The sequence below is a fragment of the Nannospalax galili genome, unplaced genomic scaffold (genome assembly GCF_000622305.1).
Source record: "Nannospalax galili isolate Female #2095 unplaced genomic scaffold, S.galili_v1.0 scaffold1463, whole genome shotgun sequence".
NCBI classification, from domain to species: Eukaryota; Metazoa; Chordata; class Mammalia; order Rodentia; family Spalacidae; genus Nannospalax; species Nannospalax galili.
Genome location: NW_008349596.1, coordinates 932129 through 957919, shown reverse-complemented (window position 1 = coordinate 957919; position 25791 = coordinate 932129). Strand labels below are relative to the sequence as shown.

Sequence of the window (25791 nt, the reverse complement as noted above, 5' to 3'; positions counted from 1 at the left end):
TTTAATACCAAATTATTTTAGAAAATGAAACTATTTTTAAGTTGTGGTGCACTGTTACTAATCAGTAATTCATTGTTACCATTTTTGGTCAAACCTGGCCTAGTTCAGAAATTATTAATAGTAATTCCGTTTGAATCTTAACCAGGATTACTTAATCAGAATAACTTAATCGAATAAAATCAGAAGAAATATAGGCCAAAAAGAACTTACAAAGATGCTGTGTGGTCACTTCGTGGACAGTGAGCACATATACCAAAGTTTGACTTTCTGAAATGGGCAACTTGACCTTGAAAAGGAATCAATAACCCTCAGTTTGAAATCTTGTTTTAAGGATGTTTATTTACACAGTACACTAATACCATGTTTTCTTTTGCCATTTAACATAAGTCCTGAAGGTTAGTACTCTTATTAAACACTACATTTTTGTGAATAAAAGTGAATATTCTCAGGGTTTTAGTGACTTAGCGAAGGATATTCTAAGTTGTTGATGCTTGAAAAGAATTTCGCTTTCTGCCTATCATTGTCTAATGTTTACCTAATATAAATAAGTTTGAATTAGAGCTGGTAATCTTCTGTGGAAGATAGGCACAGTTTAGGTATAAGTGTAGGAAAAAGCATGTGATTAATTTAAGTACTCTAAAAATAGTGTATATCTTTCTCAGAATGACCAACCAAATCACTGTAGCAATCTTTTAAAATAGTATAATAGAGAATTCCATTAAAACTAGTCTTATGGCAGACATTCACTGTATTCAGATTTAGACGAGCTAGTTTAAGTCCTCACATAATGAAATGCAGTGGTAAGCTATAAAAATGAAAAGATCAGAAAAGTCACTAGTAATCAAAACCTTTATTAAAGCTATCAGTATACAACCTAGAAATTTTTTCTTCCCAACAAAACATATATCTTTTGTTAGGGCAAGTTGTAAAGCCTCAAACATTAGCACTGTCCCAGTAAATCACTTGTTTCTGGTAATCCCAGTCATGATAAGCAGTCTAGTCCTAAATGTTATCAGTTGGGTTGTTACCATCGCACTAGTAGACAATCTCCATTTTCCACAGAATAAAACTGTAAGGACTGTAGGTCATTTTCTAGTTCAATTTCTCTGCCCGGCATCTACAATCAGAACAAAGGATGGAGTGATTAAGACGGCCTAATGGTGCGTGTGATGGAGTCATTTCAATGCCTATCTTACTGTTGTATGGACTAGGCTCGACTCTGTTTTGCTCAGCAACTTACCTTGGGGCTTTCATAGGACAACAGAAGTTCTGACACAGGAACTTTGAGAAGACGTGACAGCAATCCCTTCACCTTTTGAACTGTCATGGAATCTATCAAAAAAGAAAACCCATCATTTCTCTCAATGACACCTACCTGTAAAAAGCTCAGGGGAAGCAGCCATGACAGCTGTTCTGTCCATTTGTAGCATCAGTTTACCCTAGATACTTTAAGGAAGGCTTGAGTCCATTCTACCACTTGATTCATTTGGGAAACTGGGAACTGGAGCCAATGTTTGACCCAAGTGGCCTTGACAATGAGTTTTCATACCATTTCAGTAGTGTTTACTATTTCTTCCTTAATCTAGTGAATTTAGGAATAATCTCACCAAGGAAGAATAAATGTAGTCCTTTGGTTGGGCTTCCTGATGGATTGCAGAAGGAGCCCTGGAATGGGGCCTGAGGACACCTATCAGCCTCTGTGGAGAGGGAAGGTGTTAACAAGGCCTTCCCAGAACTGCTGTCTTGTCACCACTGCGCTGTGCATTGTCTCACACATGTGACTGCCAGGCATGGGAATGTAACTCAAACAAGCAAATGCTTTCATCTGTTCAGAACACATACAGACTTCTTTCCAAAGACGGGTAAACAGTGGGTATTTTGATTAAGAAAATTATAGTTTCTTTAAAGCTTTAGCTGGAGGAACAGCAGTAGTGTGGTGTTCCCACAAATATCACAATGTAGTTCAATATTTTTCTATAAAAAATCATTTTTGTAAAAGCTGTGTTTTTATGCAACTTGTAATAAATGTTATCTATTTTAGAATAAAAACTAGCGTTTTCTTGTTTATGACCCACGTCTACAGCATGACCATGCCTGATGTCATCTGTGTATTAGAATTTTCTTAAAAGAGTGTTTCTAGACAGGAATGTGCTGATTAAGGAGGAGAAAATGGGCTGGAGAGATGGCTCAGTGGTTAAGAGTACTGAATGCTCTTGTTAAGGACCTGGGTTTAGTTCTCAGCACCCACCTGGCAGCTAACAACCATACACAACTCCAGCTGCAGGAGATCTGACATCTTCTGACTTCCTTGGGCATTGCATGACATGGGGCACTTACATACATGCAGGCAGTACACTCATGCACATAAAATTATTTTTATGTTTAAAAAAAGAAAAAAGGGGAAGATGAGCTGACCACCAGCGTCTCTGCTTCCCGCATGTGGCTGTACTGTGACCAGCTGCCACGAAGGACTCTCTTCAAACCATGAGCCAAAATTAAGGCTTCCTTAAGTTGCTTTGGTTGAGTATTTTGTAAAAATAACTAATATACACTGTTAATTTTCATCATTATATACTAGTAAAATTACATACCACAGGAATAAATTAGATTCTAATAAATAAATATGGAGACTATAATAGGTTAGTACAAAGCGGTTATTCAGAAAAGTACTTCTAAATGTACCCCAGGCCTTCCATATTCAATATCATGGTAAGCTTGTCTTACCTGATGGAGAATAATTGAAAATCAATGTGAATTTACTACACTGATGGGCAAATAGGGAGATGTATTTATTGGAGACATTCAGACTAATTTCTTCAAGTGCACCAGCTTCAACATGTCTGTACTTCAGCATTCAGCTGTGAGTCAAATCAATCTTGAGAATTCAGTCTTGGCATACTAATTCTTCTTTGGAGTGAAGTTTGAAGGTCAACTATGTTGATCCAACTTGTTGAGCCAAATCATTTTCCTATTAAAACTAATTAAGCCTGGCCTGGTGGCACAAGACTTTAGTCCCAGCGCTCAGGAGGCAGAGGCAGGCGGATCTCTGTGAGTTCAAGGCCAGCCTGGTCTACATAGTGAGTTCCAGGCCAGGAAGGGCTACAGGGAGACCCTGTCTCAAAAAAAAATTCTAGAGTAATTTTTCCTCCCCAAAGAACACTATTGCATTGAGAATTCTCTCCTGATTGGGCAGCCATCTCCCTAGACAAGAAGCCCTGAGAGCAAGTCTGGGGTTCAGCACATAGGCCTGGGGATAACTGCTCTGAGGGCTAAGCCGTTCAAGTGCTCAGGCTTTTGGTTAAGAACATGATCACATGCTGGACAGTGGAGGAAGGTGCTCTGAAATTTTAATAAAGTTTTTCCAGATAAGCTGATAGTTATGTAAGACCTAAATTTGGGAGCAGAAGAGTCATATTAGCATACATTGTTTTAGATGGAAAACCTACTGAAAATACCTTCCTTTTTGATTCCAGCTGTGCCTTCCAGGTACATGCATAGCAGAGAGAGGGTGTTCTTACCTGGCAGCTGCTTCTCTAATTCTTTCTGCTCAAGCTGGTTGGAGTATTTTATCTTCAGTGCTTTAAGAAGAAAATGAAAGCAGTTAAATGGTAACTACTGTGGCTGGGCCTCAGTGGTAGAGCATACTGGGCATGCACAAGGCCCGCAGTTTGATCCCCAGCACCAGCACAGTGTGTACGCCAACAGGATTGCCAAATGATGCAGTTGTTTGGTACCACTTGGCTCAGTCTTCATAAATGGATCTTAATGATGTTTAAATGTCCTATTAGTATTTTCATAGAGGCAGGTGGATCCCTGTGAATTCAGGGCCAGCCAGGGCCACACAGTGAGACCCTCTCTAAAAAATGGGGGGGTGGGGCTGGAGAGACAGATCAGTGGTTAAGAGCACTGGCTACTCTTGCAAAGGACTCAGGTTTGGTTCCCAGAACCCACATAGCAGCTAACAACTATCCCTAACTCCAGCTCCAGGAAATCCGACACCCTCTTATGGGCCTCGTGGGCATTTCACATGGGGTGCACATGTATGCATGGTAGGCAAAACACTTATACAAAAAAGTAAATTAAAACAACTTTTCCATGAAGCCAGGCCCAGTGGTACATGCCTTTAATTCCAACCTGTAATCCCATTTTGAGAGGCTGCAAGGATAGCCACAAATTCAAGGCCAGCCTGGACTCCACAGAAAAGTACCTGGCCAGCTAGTGCTATATAGTGAGACCTGGTCTCAAAAAACTAAACAAAAAACACCAAAAAATGCCTTCATAGTCCAAGGTCTGGGGAGGCTGAAGCAGGAAGATCAGGAGTTCCAAGCCAGCCTTAGTTTAAATAACGAGACCCTGCCTCAAAACAGAAACAGCTGGCCCCACACTCCTACCACTCCCCTTCCACCATACTCCTTTCCTGACAGTTTACCAGGTTTGCATGTAGGAAAAGTCACAAGATTCTCAATCACAATCAGGTTCACTACTCAACTCCCTCCCACGAGAACACCAATGAGTTTACAGCATGGTCATTTAAGAACACTCAACACATAATCCAGGCAAGTTTAGGATAAAACCCAGGAGAGCTTGGCATTTCCCCAAGAGAGATCCACTTCCTCCCTTTCAGGCCATCACGACCTGCTTCACACCTAAGACTCATACAAATGAACTATATGAACTGTGATTCTTACTTAGTAGCTGATTTTTTAGCATGAATGGCTGCGGCACTTCAAGTTCCTCATCTTCAGGTGCACCATATTCTGTTTAAAAAGCGATAAAAAGGGGGAAACAAAAACCAGAGACCACAGTAAGGAAACAATGTTTAGTCAGTGTGAGTAGAGCTTCTTCCAAAATCAGCCCAGCACAGCAGCCAGTTAACCTGAGATTAGCCTTCAGCAGAGCTGTTTGCTAGGTGGTTAGGAGACCTCCTCCACGGCCGAGCACTGTGACTGTCCCAACAGTGGCCTGACTGATTTGTTGGGAAACCCTGCTGTTAGGGTTGCAGTTCTCCATGTCCGGATAGCCCTAAGGGGCTCGGCGCCAAATGGAAGGAGTCCCCTTTTCAGCAGGGGGCCTCCTGCTCTCTTCCTGGCTCACCTGGAAAGTGCCACCAAGCCGGATGCCTGACCTTATTTGGAAACATGACCTTTGGCATAGTTACCTGGAGTAAAAACTACCCCCAGGTTTTTTCTATATGATAATCAGGCATTGCCTGATAGTCTGGAAGATAGGAGCCCACTGCCACATGTAAATAAAGCACACTATGAGCACCTATCAACTGAGGCTTTTGCTACTGCCTCCACACTATAAATTCTCTAGTTCTCCCACTGACTAAACGGAGCTGTTTTCACTGTGTCTGGAGCTGTATCACTGCTGTTTCACTGCGCCTGTGACCAGTCTCTCCGGAAGGGCGGTCTTCCGTCAGTTCTCGCTGTCTGTCCTGACCCTGTTCGCCACTTCTGCTCTCCCTGCCCTCATGGGCCGGTGGCCAATGACCCGCGAAGAGAGGGAGAGACCCCTGCACTGATTAGCAAGCCCACTGCTTTCAAACCTTTCAAACCATTACTTGCTTTCAGCTTGGAAAGCAGTTTCTTTCCCCTCAGGGTCCTGAGAGAAACCTGGTGCTATCTGGACACAGTCATAGGACACTTTCACGTTTTAGCCAGGTAGTCCAGATGTTCAGTCCTACCTCTGCAGACCAACTCCTACACCTGGGATACAGGGCAATGGCCTCCCTTGTCTGTAGGGACACATCCACATGTGAACTTGGATAGTATTAGACCCTATTTTTTTTTTTTCAAGCAGTATACACTTATGGTAAAACTTAATTTATAATTAGGCACAGTGGGGGATGAACAGTAACAGAATGGCCAAGTGTAACAATAAACTGTGGTAAAGGGACATGTAGTACTTCACTCTGTGTTTGGGAGCATCTTTCTGTGCTTTCATATTTCACTTCAGTGCTGTACTTTACAGTTCCTCTCTGGCATATGAAAGTTGTAGCACTGGCTACTGGGCTTCGGGTGAAATAAGGGTTACTTGGACACAAACACTGACACTTGATGGTCTCTGATGATCACTGAATGAAAGTAGGCAGCACACAGCATGGTACACTGGGCAGAGGGAGGTCTGTCCTGGGTGGGACAGGGCAGGACTCTCATGAGTCCAGGATATCATATCAATCAGAATTGTGTATAAATGAAAACAGGAATTTCTGATTTCTGGAATTCTCCATTTACTGTCTGGGCTGAGGTAGACGGTAAGTGAGCTGCACAGGAGGAGGGACTGCTGTCCTTCACTCCTGTGCCAACTGGTGACCATATCTCCATGTACCAAGGATCTGATTTTTATCCTCTGGCCTTAGCAGTAAGAAGCTGAACTGTGCCTGCTGACTACTTAGAACTTCCCTTCCCCACCCTGAGTGATTCAGAATTCACTTAGAGCAGCCAGGAAATTGGGCCAGCTAATGGAGTAATTTGAAAGCAATTCACAGAAGCACCTTGTCTTCTCCAGCCTGAAGCATTTGTGCAGTGAGTTTCTTGCATTAGGAAACGTATAAAAAGGAGAGTCGCATAAAAGTGAAACATGGAATAATGATGAAGTCAAACAAGATCAAGGTGCACTGGGGACAAAGATGCCCGAATCCTTAGCTTCAAAGTCTGAGGAGCCAGCTGGAGAGTTAAAGGGACTCCATGTACATCAAGTACCAAATAGTACAGGTCAAGCCCTTCCTTGGGATGGAGGCTTTGGAGGAACTATGCACCTTTGTGTGAACCTGCTGTGGTTAGAACTACCCTGGAAGCTTTAGGAAGTGCCAGTGCTTGAGATAACCTGTCACGCCTCCCACCATGCCTCACGTGTGGTGTTGTACCCACGACCAAGTCTCTGGAGAAGGCTCACTCTCCCCTCCAAGTGTAAACCTTTTACCTCCTGGAACAGCAGAGGCTCCCTGCGTTCCTGTGGGGAGTAAGACTGCCAGTTTGTGTCTGCTCAACCCGCTGATCTGGCCCAAGGAAAGCACCACAGTCCTTCAGAAAAAGGACAGACAGCCCCAACAGGGAGAGAGGACAGAACACTGGGCCCTCCTGTACTACCAGGTCTGTTCCAGCTGCAGTCCCCACGGGCTACCTGGACGTACTGCGGCAGAGGAGCTGGTATCTAGGATGGGCTGCGAGAAACTCTGCACTTGGCCTGTTTTTGTCTGGATCCTGATGTCCACCGGCCGCCTTCCACTCATTTCCAAATGTTTTTCGGTAATCAAGCTCAGCTCCATACCGTTCCTCTGGAAGAATCTATGTTAATGTGAAACAGAAACACATCTTAAAGCATTTACCTAAAGAGTTGCTCATAGCCAGGTGTGGTGGCACATGACTTTAATCCCAGCACTCAGGAGGCAGAGGCAAGTAGATCTCTGAGTTCAAGGCCAGCCTGGTCTACATAGTGAGTTGCTCATGTTTTTTGCCCTGCCCTTTCCTCTGCTGCCCAGGCACAGAGAATAACTGAATTAAGAGAAATGACGTCATTACACTGTCCACCTTCCTTTTCTAACTCAGAGAACTCGACAGTTTATTCAAAAACAATTCTAAGCCAAGTGTGTTGGCTCCCGCCAGTAACCAGCTCTTAGAAGGCTTGAGACAGAACTGCACTGAGTTCAAGGTCAGCCTGGGCTACAGCCTGTCCCAAAAACAAAATTCAGAAGTTTGAATTTTAAGTTAAAAAAGCCTAGAGTCACTACATAACCCTGAAAACCTATTTAAATTCTCAAGAACTTGAATGTTTTTCTCTAGAACTTAAAACAGGATCAACAAGAAGGCTCAGTGGGTAAAGCCCTTGCCACCAAGCCTGATGACTGAGTTTGCTCCCTAGGAACCACATGGAAGACTACTACAAGCCATCCTGCCTCAATGGCTCACCATGGCACACACACCCACATCCATACATATGTAAGTTTTTTGGGTTTTTTTAAAATATTTTTTTATTATTATTTTTTTAATTTTATGTGTACGAGCGTATTGTCTGCATGTATATGAGTGCACCCATGTCGTGCAATGCCGTGGAGGACAGAAGAGGGCTTCAGATTCCCCTGGAACTGGAGTTAAAGACGGTTTACAGCCACCATGTAGGTGCTGGGAATCGAACCCTGGGTCCTCTGCAAGAGCAGTCAGTGCTCTTAACTGCTGAGCCAACTCTCCAGCCCCATAACCGTAGTTTTTAAATGTAATGCCAGTTTTATAATTTTGTTCTTGAGACTATCTGCACTAGATACCTGGCATCACCCCACTGGGGGAGAACTGGCTTCCTCCCAGGCACTACTGAGCATGCAGGCTTGGCAGGCCCCTCCTGGGAGGAGCAGCTGACAGCAGCAGCAGCAGGAGCATGCTCTGGGCTTGTGTTCCTTCTGTCTTTGCTGCAGAGGAGAGTACCCAGCACTCGTCACCCAGATGTCCGCCAGTGGTCAGGCAGCAGAGTGTCACTGGGCTAAGTGCAGTCCTCTCCCAGTAAGTCAGGAAAGGAGCCCACTTAGCCCAACTCACCTGGATCATGTTTCACTGCCATCTCATCACTCTATGATATCCAAAGGTAATTTCCTTTTAGTTTCCAATCATTTATTTTCTAGTCTGCAAAAGGATTCTGAAGTCTGGCACCATGTTGTGCCGATAGCCTCTGCTTGGCAGGTGGTCTACGTGAAGGACACTGAGTCCAGAGTTGAAGCCAGCAGAGGTCATAATGAGACGTCCTCTCTAGTAAGAAACTATTGAGGTTCGGACCCCAGGACTCACCTGACACCTATTCAGAGTCTTCAGCTGACTTATCTTGGCAATGATGATCTGCCGAGTGGTCTCTGCTTTGTCTCCTTCGGTCAGGGGGTTTCTGGAGCAAGACAGAGCCTGCAGGCTCTGTAACTTGTCTAACTCGTTGATAAAGGACCACTGACACGACAGAGGAGTAAAGAAAAGCAACAGATTGGGCCACTTTTCAGATGATTTGGCCCTGCAACAAAAACCAAAGTCCCCAGCTCTGATTGGCCCACCCAGTACCCATATAAGGAAGAGGCTTCTACTACATGGTAGACCACTGAAACCTACTGGCCGCCTGCTTCTGCCTGAGTAAAAGGAATCGTAATACATTTGACTTTTGAGGAGTTTTACTCTGAGGAAGCGTTTTGCTTTTGGTTTAACTTTATGACTGAAGAAGGAAACTTCAAACACCAAACAGGAGTGGAGACAAGCGACAGTGCCCTGTACAGCGAAGCAGCTCTTACATCTGATATCCGGTTATCATTCACTATGAGGTACTGCAAGGACGGGAACATTGATGTTTTGCACCCTACAACAACAAAAAAACGGCATGCAGAGTAGAAGTGGAAGGCACAGCTAACACAGGGCAGGGGACTTCACCCACCTTACATACCAGTCTTAGCATCCGGAAAATGCATAGAAGAAAGTCCAACATCAGAGAGGATTAGCTGCTCTAGTCTGAAATTTTAAATGTTCAGTTTCACTACACAAGACAGTATAAAGTGCTCTGGGCTATCGACTAGACTGGGAAGTTCTTTCCTACACCCTGGGTTTGGTTCCTGTTGTAAAATGTAATCTAGAAACACAGGGTCCAGTTTAGGACAGACAGAAGTATGCCTCACTCTGTGCTTTATGCTCCCACAGCCCTCTAATATTCTGGGGTGCCTACTGTCATGCCAGGTGCTGAGTAGGACATGGTCTCACTGCCCCAGTTTAACAAATGGAGACTTGAGTGTCATCACTAAGACCAAGTTCCACATTCTGCAGATTATCCAGTACACAGTCCACATAGTACAAGGGGCCCAGTACATTCTCCAGTGAGTTCAAGTGAAAATTCCCCAAAGAGAACTGTTAAGTTTAAGAACACATGGGCTGGAGAGAAAGCTCAGTGGTTAAGAACATTGTTCTTGCAGAAGACTGGGATTCGAATCCCAGCACCCACATGGCAGCTAACACCTGTCCGTAACTCCAGTTCCAGGAGATCCAATAGTCTTTTCTGTCCTCCGTGGGCATTGCACAACACGGGTGCACTTACCTACGTGTAGGTAATATACACATACACATAAAATAAAAATAATGAAAGGAAAAAAGAAAAAAGAATGCATTACTCTGCAGGGTATGGTGGCACATGCCTTTATTCCCAACACTAGGGAGGCAGAGGCAGATGGATCTTTAGGAGTTTGAGGCCATCCTGGTACATAGCAAGTTCCAGGCCAGTTGGGGCTACAGGGAGACCCTGTCTCAAATAGACAAAAAAAAAAAACTACATTACTGTATCTGTTCAAAACATATTTGTGGCCTATGCATTATTATTATCATTAAATGTGTAGGTCTGTAATAGGCACACTTTAGGAGCAGATTACCTGGGCAGATAAGCTATCAGATACAGCTGGTTTTCGGCAATTGATGGGTTGGAGGAAAGGTCTAGTAACCTGACCATCTGCAGAACATCAGTTGGCCTGTATGGAAAGAAAAATTTTCAGCATAGATTAATCTCTTGTTTTCAAAGATGGAGGCTTAAAACAGAAGTACCTGATTTACAAGGGACTGGGGTGGAAGGTGAGTGAATCTGGCCCACAAAAGGGCCACCTGAGGGGCTGTGCAGTGAAAGATCCCTGGCTGACACTGCAGACCCATGATTTTGACCTTGTTACTGATGGGAGATACTGGACAATGAGGACGGGTGATCTGTGTGTTATTTCTTTTAAATGGGACTCTGTAATTATCTCAAAATAAAAAGTTTAATGAGAAAAATCCCAGCATTTGCATCAAAGAATGAAACTATTCTAAACAATATAATCTTAATAGTCTGAACCAACTCTGCCCATGATTTTCCCATCCTTGGCTTTCTTTTACATAATAATTTAATGATATTATCAAAAAGGGAGATGATGGTCAGGTAAGATGGCTCAGAGAGTAAAGGTACTTGCCACCAAGTATGCTGTCCTGAGTTTGATCCTAGACCCACATGGAGGAAGGAGAGAACAAACTCCCAGAAGTTGTTCTGATCTCCACGTACATGTGTTCTCTGTTGCTATTATCTGTCTCTTTCTCTCAATAAATAAAATCTAAGAGGGAGGTGAGGCAACAACATACACATGGTGGTACAGTGACCTTAAGTAGATATTGCAAAAATAACCGCCCACACCTGTAATTCTGGAACTTGGGAAGGTGAAGGCAAACCAGTTCAAGGTCATCCTTGGCTACACAGCTTAGTAAGAGCACTTGCTGTAGAAGCCTGACTCATAAGCCTGATGACCTGAGTTCAGTCTCTGGAACCCACGGTAGAGAGAACCCCAAAGGTCCTTTTTTTAAAAACAAGCCAAAAAATAAAAATCATTACTGCCCCCCCCAAAGAGCCCAGGACCCTGCATATGCTAGATGAGTCCTTTCTACCACTGAGCTATATCCCCCAGCCTTGTTTTTTAAGACAGTCTCACTAAGTTGCCTGGGCTGGTCTTGAACTTCTGATGCTTCTGCTTTACTTTAGCCTCCCAAGTAGCAGAAAGTACAGGCATGTGTTGCCAAACCTGGCTAAAATCCAGTATTTACTCCTTAGCACAGAACAGAAAAAAAAAAAAAAAGTACTCAGTATGTCCTATAGAACTTCCATTGAGAATCAGAATCAAATTTATTTATGCAGCACTTGGGAGGCAACGGCAGGTGGATCTCTGTGAGATTCTTGAGGCCAGCCTGGTCTACATAGTTACAGGCAGCTGGGGCTACAGAGAGACTTTGTCTATATATATATATATATATATAATGCAAAACCAATAAAATTAAAAAATATTTAAGTGTCTTTGATGAGTTTCCTTTTTTCGAAATGAATAGTTTCTGTTGATATTCCAATCTGCAATACAGTAACTAGCACTACTCTAATTCCCCACCTGCACATCCTCCTAAAAGCTAATGTTAGATAGACCTAGCTGAGGCTACTCAGAATAACTGAATGGTAACAGAAGCGTGGGATGAAGGCTATTACCTCTCTGAAATGGAGATACTGTTAGACCGGAGGTAGAGCTCCTCAAGGACTGGCCACCCAGAGGCACAGTGGAGCACCTGGAAAGGAAATCAACTCAGGGTCACAAAGCCTCTGCCAGCACCGTCTGCCTCCGCACATCAGGAAGTCCCTTTAGATAGAGCTTTAGAAGTACTTGCCCTGTGAACACATTGCAGCCAGCAGGCAGGGTGCCATGGACATGCTTCTGGCACTGTGACCCTGGCAGGCCAAGTCAGCACCCAGCTTAAGAAAGGCTCACAAAAGCAGCTTAGATGCCAGTGGACACTCAGACCATCTGCTAGCAGGCTGGGCCTGAGACAGATGTGTACTCATGCCCAGTGCTAAGGTCACTCTGGCATGTAAATAGTATACTGACCAGACAGGTATCTCCTCATCACTTCTCAATGTCCTAACCCTTGAGCCACAGTGCATCCCCCGCTCCCAACTGCTAAGTGCCTTTCTGTCCTGAGGTTCCATATGCACCAGAAGAAATGGAACAAGATCCTCTCAGAAGTATGTGCCAAATGCCACTGCGACCATTCATGAGCCCATCACTTCAGGAGTAGTGAGGGTCAGGGACTGGATGGGGAGGGTGAGACTCTGTACACTATGTCCCTGCCCTAGACTATCTCAGGAACCTGGGGAAGCTAGTAACAGCTTCTAAAACTCAGCACATTTCCTGCAGGCCACTGTGAGTGCCAGGGTTCAAGACTCCAGAGAAAGAACAGATTCCTAGAGTCCTACATATTCATGAGGCTTTTCTTTAACTCCTTTCATAATCATAATAGGATGATTGAAAGAAGCCCCAACTGTGCTTCAATTTCCTATTAAAGTAAAACTTTAAATTCTTACTATGCAAAGAGGCAGTATGATTACCTCAGCCCACGTTATTCCTGTTTTGTCCAGGACTAAAATCTTCAGTGTAGAAAATGTTCCAGGTGGAGTCAATGAGTCCAAGGGGAACTGCAGTTTGTTTTCACTGTGATGGAAAGAGGACATTAAGTGCTTCCTCCGACAGACCCGGCAGACCGGGCAGACAGCCACTGACAGCAACAACAGGATTCACCCCAATGCTTTGGCTTGTTTCAATCCTAGAGTGAAATCCTAGGGCTACCAATATAGCTCAGTACAAGAAACCCTGCCCAGCTTGTATGGAGTCTTGAACCCTGGCACTCACAGTGGCCTGCTGGGGGCGGGGGGGTTCTCTTGTACTGAGCTATACTGGCGGGGGAGACAGAGGGGAAGAGGGGAGAGACAGATTTCCTATCAAAAAATAAACGAAATTGGGTATGTGGTACACACCAGTAATTCTAACACTTGGTGGGTGTGGGTCTCTCCCACCCCTCGTGGGCCATTGGCCACCGACCCACGAAAACAAAGGGAGCAGAGGCAACGAACGGGGTCAGGACGGCCAATGAGCGCGACGGAAAAGACCTTCCGGAAGTTGGTTTCAGTGAGGGGTCAGGGAAAAATATAGGATGAAGACAACAGCCAAAGCTTCAGCTGATAGGTGTTCATAGTATGCTTTGTTTACATGTGGCAGGGGGACCCTACCATCTGGCTATAGGGCAATGCCTAATTATCATATAGAAAAACCTGGGGGCAGTTTTATTGCAGGTAACTATGCCAAAGGTCATGTTCCACATAAGGCCAGGCATCCGTGCTTGGAGGCACTTTCTAGATAAGGTCAGGCAGAGAGCAGGGAGCCCCCACTGAGAAAGGGAGTCCTCCATACAGCACTGAGCTCTGTAGAGCTATACAGACATGGTGGACTGCAACTTTAGCAGCAGGGTCCCCCAACAGGTGGGTAGAGGCAGGAGGAGTGGGAGTTCAAGATCCTCCTCAGCTGAACAGCAAGTGTGAAGCCAGCTGGCACACATGAAACCCTGTCTCAAAAAACAAAAATGGCTGGATGCAGTGCTACAGGCCTTTTCTCCCAGCACTAGGGAGGCAGAGGCAAGCAGATCTCTGAGTCCGAGGCCAGACTGGTCTACATAGCATGTTCCAGGCCAGCCAGGGGTACATATTTAGGCCCTGTCTCAAAAAAACAAACAGCAAATAAACCCTCAAAGTGGAAGCTACCTAGTTACTGCGTGGTAGCTGACATGCAAACTTGGCTTGTGGCTCCCACGTTTCTAGAAGAGGAAACACCAAGGGTCAAATTATACCCATTTACTCCACCTGAAGCCACAACCTGTTGAGGCCTCACTGCCTGCTCTACCTGCCTTGGCCAGGTACAGCTCACCTGTATACATAAAGTGGTCAGAAAGGAAGGGGAAGGGCTAGGATGTAGGGTTCAGTGGTACAAAGTTTGTGTAGTATGCACAAAGAACTGGGCTCGGTCCCCAGCACTACCAAAAAAAATATAAAGAAAAAGAGGCCTGACCGAGCTCTGGGAGATTAAAACTAATCAAATATTCAGGAAGGCCTGGGGAAATGGCATATTAGTCAAATAGGTAGAAAAGTGAAAATCCTTTATCAAAATAAGCAGTATCCCAACGCAACTACATATTCCTAAAGAATTAAACACTAGAAAACGTCATATAAACAAGCACTTTTAGTACTATTGCCTCTCTGTCTCTCTCTGACACACACACACACTCTTCCCTGCAACATCCTGTCTTTCATGGTGAAGCTTACAAGCATCAGGATCCCCCCCAACCCCCACCACCGCAATCTGATGAGAACACACACACACTCCTCATTCATGCACCTCCCATAGCCATTTCAAGACTACTCATAAATGTGCCCTAAGATGAATCTGAAGCAAATCCCAGGTGGCCAGATCTGCCTAGAATAAACTATCTGCCAGGGGCAGCCTTACTCCATTCACTGTCACAGGGGCAATGCAGGGTCCATACCTGAGAGAGAGGGTCTCCAAGTCTCTGAGCTCATCTGCAATGAGGATCACTTCATCCCATGATGATAGCAGGTTTTTTGACAAATCTACAACTCTAATATCTAAAAGTGCATGGTAAGGAACAATAATTTCAAAAGATTCACCAGAAACATCAAAATGATTGCATCTTAATTCTGGCTCATAGATCTTTAACTCTGCACTGTGTGCCCACCATGCTGACTGAACTTATTCATGACAGTATCTTTTAAATTACACACATTAGACCGGGATGTAGCTCAGTGGTAGAGCACTCATCAAGTATGCACAACGTCCTGTGTTCCATCCCTTGCACCCCAAAACTGAAACAACAAAAACTGCCCGTTGGTTCACTCAAAAACTAAAAACTCTCCAGGCATGGTGCCTTTAATCCCAGCACTCGGGAGGCAGAGGCAGGTGGATCTCTGTGAGTTCAAGGCCAGCCTGGTCTACATAGTGAGTTCCAGGCCAGCTGGGGCTACAGGGGGACCCTGTCTCAAAAAGACCAAAAAAAACCTAAAAACTCATTGACTTCTGTCAAAACGTGTGACAGGTATCTACAATCAAAGGAGTAAAAGCCACATGCCATAACTAAACTGTTGCAGGATTATCCCACAAGAAGGATAAGAAGACAGTGAGAGCAACTGATTCACTAAATACCATCAAGGGTACCCATGGGCCTTGCCTTCAGCACTGCCTTGAAGCCACAAGCCCCCACCCCCCCCAACACACACAAACATGCCCTTCTCTCCAGAGAACCAGTGCTGTACCCACAGGAACCCCTAAATAGCACCATCCCAGGGGAGAATACAAGGGCAGCCGGAACAAGGCTCAAAAGGAGCGGAGAGGGGCTGGAGAGACGGCTCAGCGGTTAAGAACACTGACAGCTCTTGCAGAGGACCCAGGTTGGATTCCCAGCACCCACATGGTGGCTACGAACCGTCCTTAACTCCAGTGCCAGGGGAATCCGAAGCCCTCTTCTGACCTCCACGGCAATGCACGACACAGGTACACTCGCATGCAGGCAGTAGACTCATACACATAAAATAAAAATAAAAAATAAAAAAAGGAGTGGAGAGCCATCTGAGGCTCAGGGTAGACCAGCAGGATGTTCAGCACAGCTCTGGGGCCAACACGGCGGAGGCTTGCATGGAGTAGCAGACAGGCTACCAGGGAGGGCAATACAGCACCATCTCCAACCAGCTAGTGGAGGGCCTAGCACTCCAACCTGATACATGTGGCTGTTACTCCACTGCAGGTTACCCCACAAGTAGTACCAGGAAGACAGGCGTGGGCAGAGCAGGCTCAGCAGGGATATAATCCATAAGCCAACACTTCCGGAGGTCTGAGACTGCCTGTGCTCCACAGTGGGCAGGGCACACATGAATAGGTGTGGACACACTCGTGACAGCAACTTGAGCAGAAAACTAAAGAGCTGAGGGAACACCATCTGAAGAGCCACCTGCATCCTGAGGGTAGCAATGACCAGAGCAAAGGCACTGAGGTCAGAGTGGGACCTGCCTACAGGGACAGCCAGCTCCAACACACCTGAAAGACGGACAAGTGTTCTCACAGTGATGGCACAAAGGACCTTTGGGCCACTTCAGAGTCTACTAATCTGCCAGAAAGGGGAGCTACTAGAGGGCCTGAAGTAGACTGACAGGATCAGACCCGAGTCTGGAAAGCCACTGCTGCAAACAAGCAAAGGAATGCAGGGAGACAGAAGAGGCAGGAGACCCCTACGGCAGACCTAAGTCCCACTAGCACAAGAGCAGGTGTAGATGTTGGGCTGAACCTAGGCTGGAAGTCCAGGCTTTGCTGGACCTGGAATGAGAAATAGACCTGGCAATGCTGTTTACTGAAGGGAGAGGCTGCGGGAGAAGCAGGTTGGAGGGGACTCACTGGGACAGCTTCTGGGGATGACTGTTAAGACACACAAACTGCCAAACAAGCCACTGAGAACAGCAGGGAGGACAGTGGGCAGTGTGGAGGGAGGAGGCACAGTGGGTGCCAACTGTGCCCCGATACAGTCTCAGAGAAACTGAGGGTATGTCAACACTCCTCAGTGAGAGAAGGGGCCTGCCTAGGAGACAGAACAGCCAGCACGGGAAGAACCAGGACTCAAAACAGGAGCTGCTGGCTGATTCTTTTTTTTTCCTTTGGTTTGTTTGTTTAAGTTTTCATGTAGCCCAGGTTGACCTCAAACTCATTATGTAGCTGAGGGTGACATTAAATTCCTCATCTTCCTGCCTCCGCCTCCCTACTGCTGGGATTAAGGAATGGACTATCATACCTAATGATTATGTCTAAATGGCAATATCAGTGTCACCTTAATCTTCTAATTCTGCCTGCTGGGTCACAGGCCTAAGCTATTTACTTTTTGGCTCTTTAAAGAAAAGCCCACCAACCTCTGAAAGATATTAGGGGCCTGACAGGTAGGCAGGTAAAGGCACTTGGCAACCTGAGTTTGAGCCCCAGAAATCCAGAAGTGGAATGAGAGAATCCTCTGATCTCCACACGTAAGCCATGGCGTGTACCCTAACATACCCACCACACACACACACACACACACACACACACACACACACACACACTAACAAAGACTTTAGTTGAACATCAAGTACAGGTGGGGTCAAAAAATATGCTAAGAGTATACGGGCAGGGGCTTGAGAGATGGCTCAGCAGTGAAGAACACTAACTGTTCTTGTAGAAGACCTGGGTTCGAATCCCAGCACCAACATGGCAGCTAACAACTATCTGAAACCCAGTTCCAGGGGATCTGACAGTCTCGTCTGTCCTCCTCGGGCACTGCACAACACAGGTGCACTTACCTACATGTAGGCAATAAACGCATACACATAAAATAAAAATAATAGGGCTGGGTGTGGTGGCACACGCCTTTAATCCCAACACTCGGGAGGCAGAGGCAGGCGGATCTCTGAGTTCAAGGCCAGCCTGGTCTACATAGTGAGTTCCAGGACAGCTGGGGCTACAGGGAGACCCTGTCTCAAAAACACCAAAAAAATAAATAAATAAAAATAATAAATTAAAAAAAAAAAAAAAAAAAAAAAAAAAAAAAGAATACAGGGACAGAAGCTTCGCCCAGGTGGAGAAGCCAGGCTTCTGATCTGACAGCAGATCCAGTTATGAGAAGGTAGTCCAGGCTGACATGGTGGCTTCCAGGTACCCTCACGGCTGCAGGTTCCCTGTGCACATCCCTGCTCGCTCAGCCTCACTGGACAGCTTTCTTCACACTGGAAGGACAACTGCTCAAGCCCCAGGTATCTGTTGAACCGGGATGACAAGAGCCGGATGGACAGCCCTCGGACGCCAACCAAGACTGTCCCCCTTGCTAGGGGCCTCACCTAGAAACTTCCACTCACAGAGCCAGGCATGGTGGTGCCTTCTTTAATGCCAACAATTAGGGAGGCTAAGAGGGAAGGATTACCATGAGTTCAAGGCTACCCTCAGCTACGTAGTGAATTCAAGGCCAGCATGAACAACAGAGTGAGACCCAGTCTGAAAATAATTTTTTTCAATCACCAGAAAACTGTAGTAAGCTGTGTCATAGAAACTTTCACTCTCATCGGCCACACCTGCAAGCAAAGGGGTCTGGGGAGGTAATTAATTACGCTGGGTAGTGACTGCCCCAGGGGGCATGTGACTAAAGGTGTCAGGCACTAATATCAAACCCCAGGGTGGGTTCCAGCCTCCATAAAAAGGATACTGGGGCAGGCTTCAGCAATTCCTCCTTTCTCACCAGCACAACTTACTGCACATTTGCTCAAGGAAATGTCTTTCAAGGCTCTCAGCTGACTGCATGAAAAAACAGTGCACATGATCACACAAGTACATATGCTATCCACTGGCTCTTTACAAACTTAAAAAAAAAAACCACATAACTATCATACAGTACCCACCATTTAAATTAAACAGAATATGACCTCTTCTTTAATTGTGTGTGTGTGAGAAAGAGAGAGAGAGAGAGACAGAGAGAGACAGAGAGAGACAGAGAGAGAGAGATGGGGACCTGGGAAGAGCTGGAGGGGATAAGGCAGGAGTGAAAATGATATAAATGCAGAACTCATATGAAATCCCCAAAAAGTTTTTTAAAAGTTTAAAGCCGAGTATGGTGGCGCACGCCTTTAATCCCAGCACTTGGGAGGCAGAGGCAGGCAGATCTCTGTGAGTTTGAGGCCAGCCTGGTCTCCATTAGCGAATCCAGGCCAGCTGCAGCTGGTGTCTCAAAAAGACACCCCCCCAAGAAAAAGTTTAAAGACAAGTACATCAGTGTACACCACCTGTACACCTTAAGTTCATACCAAAAACAGCAAAACATTACAAGCAGAAAATGGAAAGCTGCGTCACATGCGTTCGAGGCAGCTGCAGTCCTTGTCCCGCTCCATACCTGCTCTCCTCCAAGCACAGCTGGTACTCTTTTATTCCTGAGACTTTAACACTCTCCTCATGAGAGTTCTAGAACTCTAAACAATTACTGATTTTTTTGTATGTTACAAAATGATATAAAAGGGCTAGAGAGTTGGCTCAGTGTCTGAGAGCACTGGCTGCCCTTGTAGAGGACCTGGGTTTGATTCCCAGCACCCAATAACTGTCTATAGCTCCAGTTCCAGGGGACTCCGATGTCCTCTTCTGACCTCCGTGAGCATTGCACACCACCAGTGCGCTTACATGCATGCAGGCACTATATTCATATACATAAAAGAAAACTAATAAAATATTTTTTAAAAAAATTATATAAACAGTGTCTACTGTATAGACACTCCTGCAACTAACCTTTTTCCCTCTGCAGGACTTTGTTAAGCAGTGAGATTCAGCTCGCTAACACTTGCAGCTCAGAAGATTTGTGTGCCTCTTAGTGTTTTGCTCTGTGAACTGCTCAGAGTGAATTTACTGACTCTCCTGACCTGTTTTTTCATCTGCTTGTTTGAGACAGGGTCCCACCCAGCAGCCCTGGCCTAGAACTCACAGAGATCCACCTGCCTCAGCCTCTTCAGAGAAGGGATTAAAGGTGTGCACCATGTCCCACTGCATATGGTTTTTTAAATCCATGTAAATTAGTAAGATAAACAGTGAAAATGTTTCCTGACCAGCATCTCCAGATACTGACATTAAGTGTGACTATCTTATCAAGCTACATTTTCTTTTAAAATATTTTATTATTTTTATTTTTTGTGTATGAGTGCAGTCCCTGCATGTATGTAAGTGCACCCATGTCATGCAATGCCTGTGGAGATCAGAAGAGGGTGTCGGATCCTCTGGAACTGGAATTAAGGACGGTTTGTAGCCGCCATTTGGGTACTGGGAATCAAACCCGAGTCCTCTGCAAGAGTAGCCAGTGATCTTAACTGCTGAGTCATCTCTCCAGCCCCCTCAAGCTACATTTTCTAAATTCTCAACAGTAAATGTATAATTAAAAACCAGCCAAGTTGGTTTTAACTTTTTCATTTTTTCTGAGACTATTTATTAGCACTGGCGATTCCACTTAGGCCTGGAACACGACAGGCAAGACTGCCACTAACTTATGCCCCTGGACCTCTTTATTTCTTTACTGTTTTTATTTTTAATGCTGACAGAGTCTCGCCACATTGCTCAGGTTGACCTCAAACTCACCCAGTAGCCCACCCCCAACCCCACCCTGAGCCTTGGCCTTGAACTTGCAATCTGCATACCTCAACCTATCCAGTAGCTGGGATTACAGGACTGTGCCAGCAGCCCAGCTTGTTTTGAGTTTTAATGAGGGCCACCTATGGTAAAGAATAAATTAATTAATGAGAAATAATTGCCTAGGAGTCTGTACACCAGAGTGTCCTTTCCCTGAAACTGCTCACTTGGACAAACTTGGAATCAGAGAGATCAGAAAGGAGAATGAATTTATTCTTCTACTCTGCCCTGATGTGCACTTTAATCCTGTCAAATCCTAATAATGCAACAGAGGATGACAAAGAAGTGGAACCACACTTAATTCCTTCATTCATGAGACACTTCATCTAGGCCACTCACCACTCAGTGAGTTCGTAGGACCTGGCAGGTTCCTGATGAGCAGAGACTTTGTGTGTGTGCGCGTGTGCCTGCGTGCATGTGTGAACACTCGCTTTCCTTTCAGATTCCAAGTTTGTCCAGGTGAGCAGTTTCAAAAGGATGCTCTGGTGTGCAGGCTCCTAGGCTTGGTTTCCAGACCAACACTTTTTTGGAAGGGAAGATAGGGGTTTTGGGGTTTTTTTGTTTTGTTGAAGAGAGAGGGTCTCATGTACCCAAGCTGGCCTTTAACTCCTGATCCTCCTAGCTTCACCTCCCAAGGGTTACTGCTGTGAGCCACCACTACAGCCTAATAAAAGGTCTTTAGTTTTCCTGAATAATCAGTGCTTGCATTCCCAGATTTCAGTCCTGTGTTAACAGATGAACCAATGTGGTAGCCACATCACAAGCATGTCCATGCAGTCGAGAAGTTCAACCCAACCTGGATGACACTGCACGTGGACACTGGCAACATCAGCCCTGCTTACCTCTGCTTCTTCGTAATATGCTCAAAACCAACAGTTTGTACTTGTTTACATCCAACTTTTAAAGAGCACGCTTTCCCATCCTCATCTGCTTCCTCTTCCAGAGCATAACGCTTCTTAAGTGCAGTAACAAAGTCCACTCCAAAATTTACCTTGTTTGGACGAACAAAGGAGCCTCCAGTTGGGTGCCTAGAAAAAGAAAGAAATGTTAAATGTGGTGGCCCATGCCTTTGATCCCAGCACTCCAGAGGTAGAGGTGGGCAGAGCCTGGTCTACATAGGGAGTTCCAGGCCAGCTGGGGCTACAGGGAGATCCTGTCTCACAAAAGAAAAAGAAGAAAAGGAAGGAAGGAGGGTGGGAGAAGGGAGGAGGGAGGGAGGGAAGGCTTAGACCTTTTGGATAACAATCCCCTGGACTTGGAGCACTGGAGAAAGGGGTAAAGCTCTAGAAGACAGGGGCAAGTGGATTTGCATGGGAAAGGAATGTGGATTGCTGGGACCCAAAAGTGCCTGGAGTCACGTGTTTCCTTAGACAGCCACCAGCCTAAGGCCATGACAGTGTACCTTTGCCACCTGCTCCCATAAGCAAGACAAGAGTCTGAGGCGTGGAATGTCCTGGAACATACTCTGACCTGCACCTTTCATTCTCACTCCCAGAAGCCAGACACTATGTAAAGATGCTCAGGCTAGAACCCATGAAGGAAGGCCCTGAAGAGAAACACGACAAACCCTACCCATTCATGTCCAGGAGACCCAAGGCCCCAGGCCAGCACCATGCCCCAAAGGCCTAAGAACACGGCTCCTCCAGCAACACCACGGAGCAGAGACAAGTGTCTCCACTGAGTCCTGCTCAGATCCCAAGTTGTGGGGTGGCTGTCATAGCTAACTGAACTAGATCTCGGAGAGGGACAGGCTTATTCCCACTAAGCCCGAATCAACCCTTTTCATCATATCCCTGACAACAAAACATCTTGAACACACAGATGCTTTTTATCACTTTACGCTTCTTGGCCATTTCAAGAACTGCTCACTCTCACCTGCACTTCCTAGTTTAGAGCATTATGTACAGTGGTGGATCTTATTGTTCAATGTCTCTTAGTCAAGAAACACCGATTATGGCCGTATTGCATATATGAGTACATTAAATTGGGCAAGGGGGACAGTTGGGGGAGATGCAAAGATGCAAATAGGGAGAGGTCTAAATACCATCAAACTGTACTGTACATAAATTGCAAAAATGTAAGAAAAAAAGAATGGGGGGGAGAAATGCACATTACATAAACTTTAAAAACTATTTTATTTAAGAGTGTGTGTGTGTGTGTGTATGTTTTACTGGAGATGGAATTCAGGACCCTGCATGTGTTAGGCAAACATTCAACCATTGATCTACATCCACAGGGTCTCATTAAGGACCTTTGAATTCCCAGAGTCCTGTTTAAAGTCTCCAGCGTAGGTAAGACTGCAGGCACATGTCACCATGCCCAGCAATTAGTATATGTCGAGTCACAAATTTGCTTTGTCAGTGCAGCAGAATTTATTTACTACTTTTTTGTTTTTAGCCTGTTTACCTTTTTTTTTCTTTCTGTTTCTGAGACAGAGGTATGTAGCCCTAGCTGGCCTGGAACTTGCTATGTAGATCAGACTGGCTTTGAACTCAGATTACCTGCCTCTCTGCCTCCTGTATTTACTACTTTCAAAAATATCTTCTGGGTTGGAAAGATGGCTCAGTGGTTGAGAGTATTGGGTAGACTTTACAGAGACCCACGTCCATCAGCTGACCAGAGATTCACTGAGACAGACACAGCCAGGACGGCAGCCTTTTAGAACAGCCATCTGCATTCCACCATTGTATCTTTTTTTAAAAATTATTTATTTAGTAACCACATAGCCACCATTGTATCTTATCTGATCTGATACTGAATAAAATAACCACCTCCCAAAAGGGTTTTCCCAGTTTGGAGTATTTTTCCAATTAAAAAATTTTTTAAATTTTATGTATATGAGTGTTTCACCTGCATATACGTAAATGTACCACATGTGTCCAATGCCCGTGGAGGCCAAAAGAGGGCATCAGATCCCCAGAACTGGAGTTGCTGATGCAACCACCATGTAGGTCCTGGAAAACAAACGGGTCCACAGTCAGTGCTGTGCCATCTCTCCAGCCCCCTTTCAAGCACAATTTAAAATGTATTAGAAAATTTCTTTCCATATCAACCAGAGAGGTTTGTCAGGCCACAGAAATCAGAGCAGGAATTGAGTGGTTGCAATACAGGCCAACAATGCAAAAAAAATTTAAAATTAATGTATTTTACTGTCTGCTTGTCCCTTGACTATGACTTCATAGGTTTGCTAATCTGAAAAGTTGAAGGCCAGTACCAAAGGACTACCTGCAAACTGTCGGAAGTACTTTTACACTTAAAGAGTTTTCTTGTATTCTACTGTTTGCTCTGAAAACATGGGCTTTAAATGATCAAGGGACACACATCTTGTCTCACCTTTTAGGAGAACTTCATGATCTGTATACCCCAGCTAGGACAGATAAGAACATGCACCTCGCTCCTTGGGGAAAGCAGGTGGCGGTTCAACACTAAAGAATCCCATCCCCACACTTTAGGCTGGCCTAGCTATCCTGACACCTAGGGCTCTCCTTTGGAGTACTGTCCTCTGTGGCTGTCTGTGGCTCTGGGCCTTCTTCCTGACCACTTACTCCTCAGAGCTTCCCTGATGCCACTGAACACCCCAGCCAGCAGCTCTTCCACAAGAACAAAGAACAGCCCCATAGTCTTGTGTAGGCTGCTACCAGTACAGAATCTCTTCCCACTGATTCTTTTAGATGTGGAAGCACTTTGTCACCTAGGTCAGCTCAATGAGCTTCATTTAGATTACTGTTCATTTCCAAGGATGCCACTGAGTCATGTGATTTCTACCTGTATCTACTACAGGCTGCTCTGTTCAGGAAGGTGCAGCTGAAGATCAGGGCCCCCTTCTGGCTCCTTCTCTTAAGGCTACATGACAGTTTGTCCAGACACTTCCTCCTGACCTGTCCAAAGCTGCCAAGCAGGTGCACTGTGTACTCTGATGCAGTGAGACAGGGGACAGCCTTCAGTGCATCTCAGTATGAACCTGAAGGCACACCCTGAGCATCTTGGCAACCTCGATATAGAAATAGGGGAAGTTGATGCACAGCCATAAAACCAGGTTGAAGATGAGCAGCATCTATCTCATCAACTCCTCCCAGAAGACCCCATAGAAGCTGGCCACAGAGAGCCATCTCACCCCATGTAAAGCCTTTACTTAATAAATTCTATCTTTGCTTTCAAAAAAAAATTATGGAGAGGGGCTCCTAGGTTTGTGGTCTGCTATTATAGGGCAGATACACCACTTTGCCACAAATAACAAAATTTATGATATGACAATTTTACATCGAATTGGCCTCACTAAAATAGCATCTAAACATTTAAAAATGTTTACTTCAGAGTTGGAGAGATGGCTCAGCGGTTAAGAGTACTGGTTGCTCTTGCAGAGGGTCCAGGTTCGGTTCCCAGCACCTACATGGCTGCTAACAACCATCATAATAGGGATCTGACACCCTCTTCTGACCTCCACAGACACTGCATGACACACACGCAGACAAAACACTCATACACATAAAAACAAGTATTTTTAAAAATAAAATAAAAACATTTACTGAAGCAAAATAATTTTCAGACTGATACTGTATCTTACTATGGCAACCCAAGTAAAACTGAAATATAAAAGACTCTAAGCCAGGCATGATGGCACACAGCAATAATCCAAGCACTTAGGAGGCAGAGGGAGGAGGAACAGTTCAAGGCCAGCCTGGCTGCAGAGATCCTGTCAAAAATCAAACAAATAGGGACTGGAGAGATGGTTTAGTCGGATTAAAAGCACTCACTAGCTGCTCTTACAGAGGACCTGGGCTCAGTTTCCAGCACTCACATGGTGGTTAATAACCATTCCTAACTTCAGTTCCAGAGGATCTGACCCTCTTCCTTGGGCATTGCCTAATACAGGTGCTCTTATACATACACAGGCAAAACACTCATCCACATAAAATATAAATAAATAAATTAAATAAATAAATAAATAAAACAAATATACAAACAAAAATACTCCAAAGAATTTCTTAAAAGAAAAACAGTTGGGGCTGGAGAGATGGCTCAAAGATTAAGATTGAGTATTGCTCTTGCAGAGGACCAAACTTCAAGTTCCAGCACGCACATCAGGCAGTTCACAACCACCATTTAACTCCAGATTCAGGGGGATCAAAATAACTGTCTTCTGGAGGAACCTGCACACAGAGACATACCTACACTCAGACAGACAGACACATATATACATAATTAAAAATAAAAATCTT

At 45.1% G+C, this 25791-nt stretch overlaps 1 protein-coding gene across 4 annotated transcripts in view; it reads right to left on the bottom strand.

Moving 5' to 3' along the window:
* Window positions 1-831: 831 nt before the first annotated feature.
* Window positions 832-25791, bottom strand: part of Tbce (tubulin folding cofactor E) — a 55311-nt gene continuing 30351 nt past the window's right edge. For 2 of the 4 annotated variants that reach the window (XM_008847030.3, XM_008847029.3), the window contains exons 4-17: window positions 21415-21600; window positions 18618-18706; window positions 14877-14976; window positions 12892-12994; window positions 11998-12074; window positions 10379-10474; window positions 9409-9473; window positions 9260-9324; window positions 8778-8927; window positions 7136-7289; window positions 4689-4757; window positions 3519-3578; window positions 1241-1332; window positions 832-1117 (exon numbers count right to left, since the gene is read on the bottom strand). In XM_008847030.3, coding sequence (XP_008845252.1) covers window positions 1025-1117; window positions 1241-1332; window positions 3519-3578; window positions 4689-4757; window positions 7136-7289; window positions 8778-8927; window positions 9260-9324; window positions 9409-9473; window positions 10379-10474; window positions 11998-12074; window positions 12892-12994; window positions 14877-14976; window positions 18618-18706; window positions 21415-21600 — 1399 coding nt within the window. In that variant the 3' untranslated portion in view covers window positions 832-1024. Of the gene's footprint in view, window positions 1118-1240; window positions 1333-3518; window positions 3579-4688; window positions 4758-7122; window positions 7290-8777; window positions 8928-9259; window positions 9325-9408; window positions 9474-10378; window positions 10475-11997; window positions 12075-12891; window positions 12995-14876; window positions 14977-18617; window positions 18707-21414; window positions 21601-25791 lie in introns of those variants that run through there. The other 2 variants (XR_607742.3, XR_003851701.1) reach the window with 2 other exon arrangements.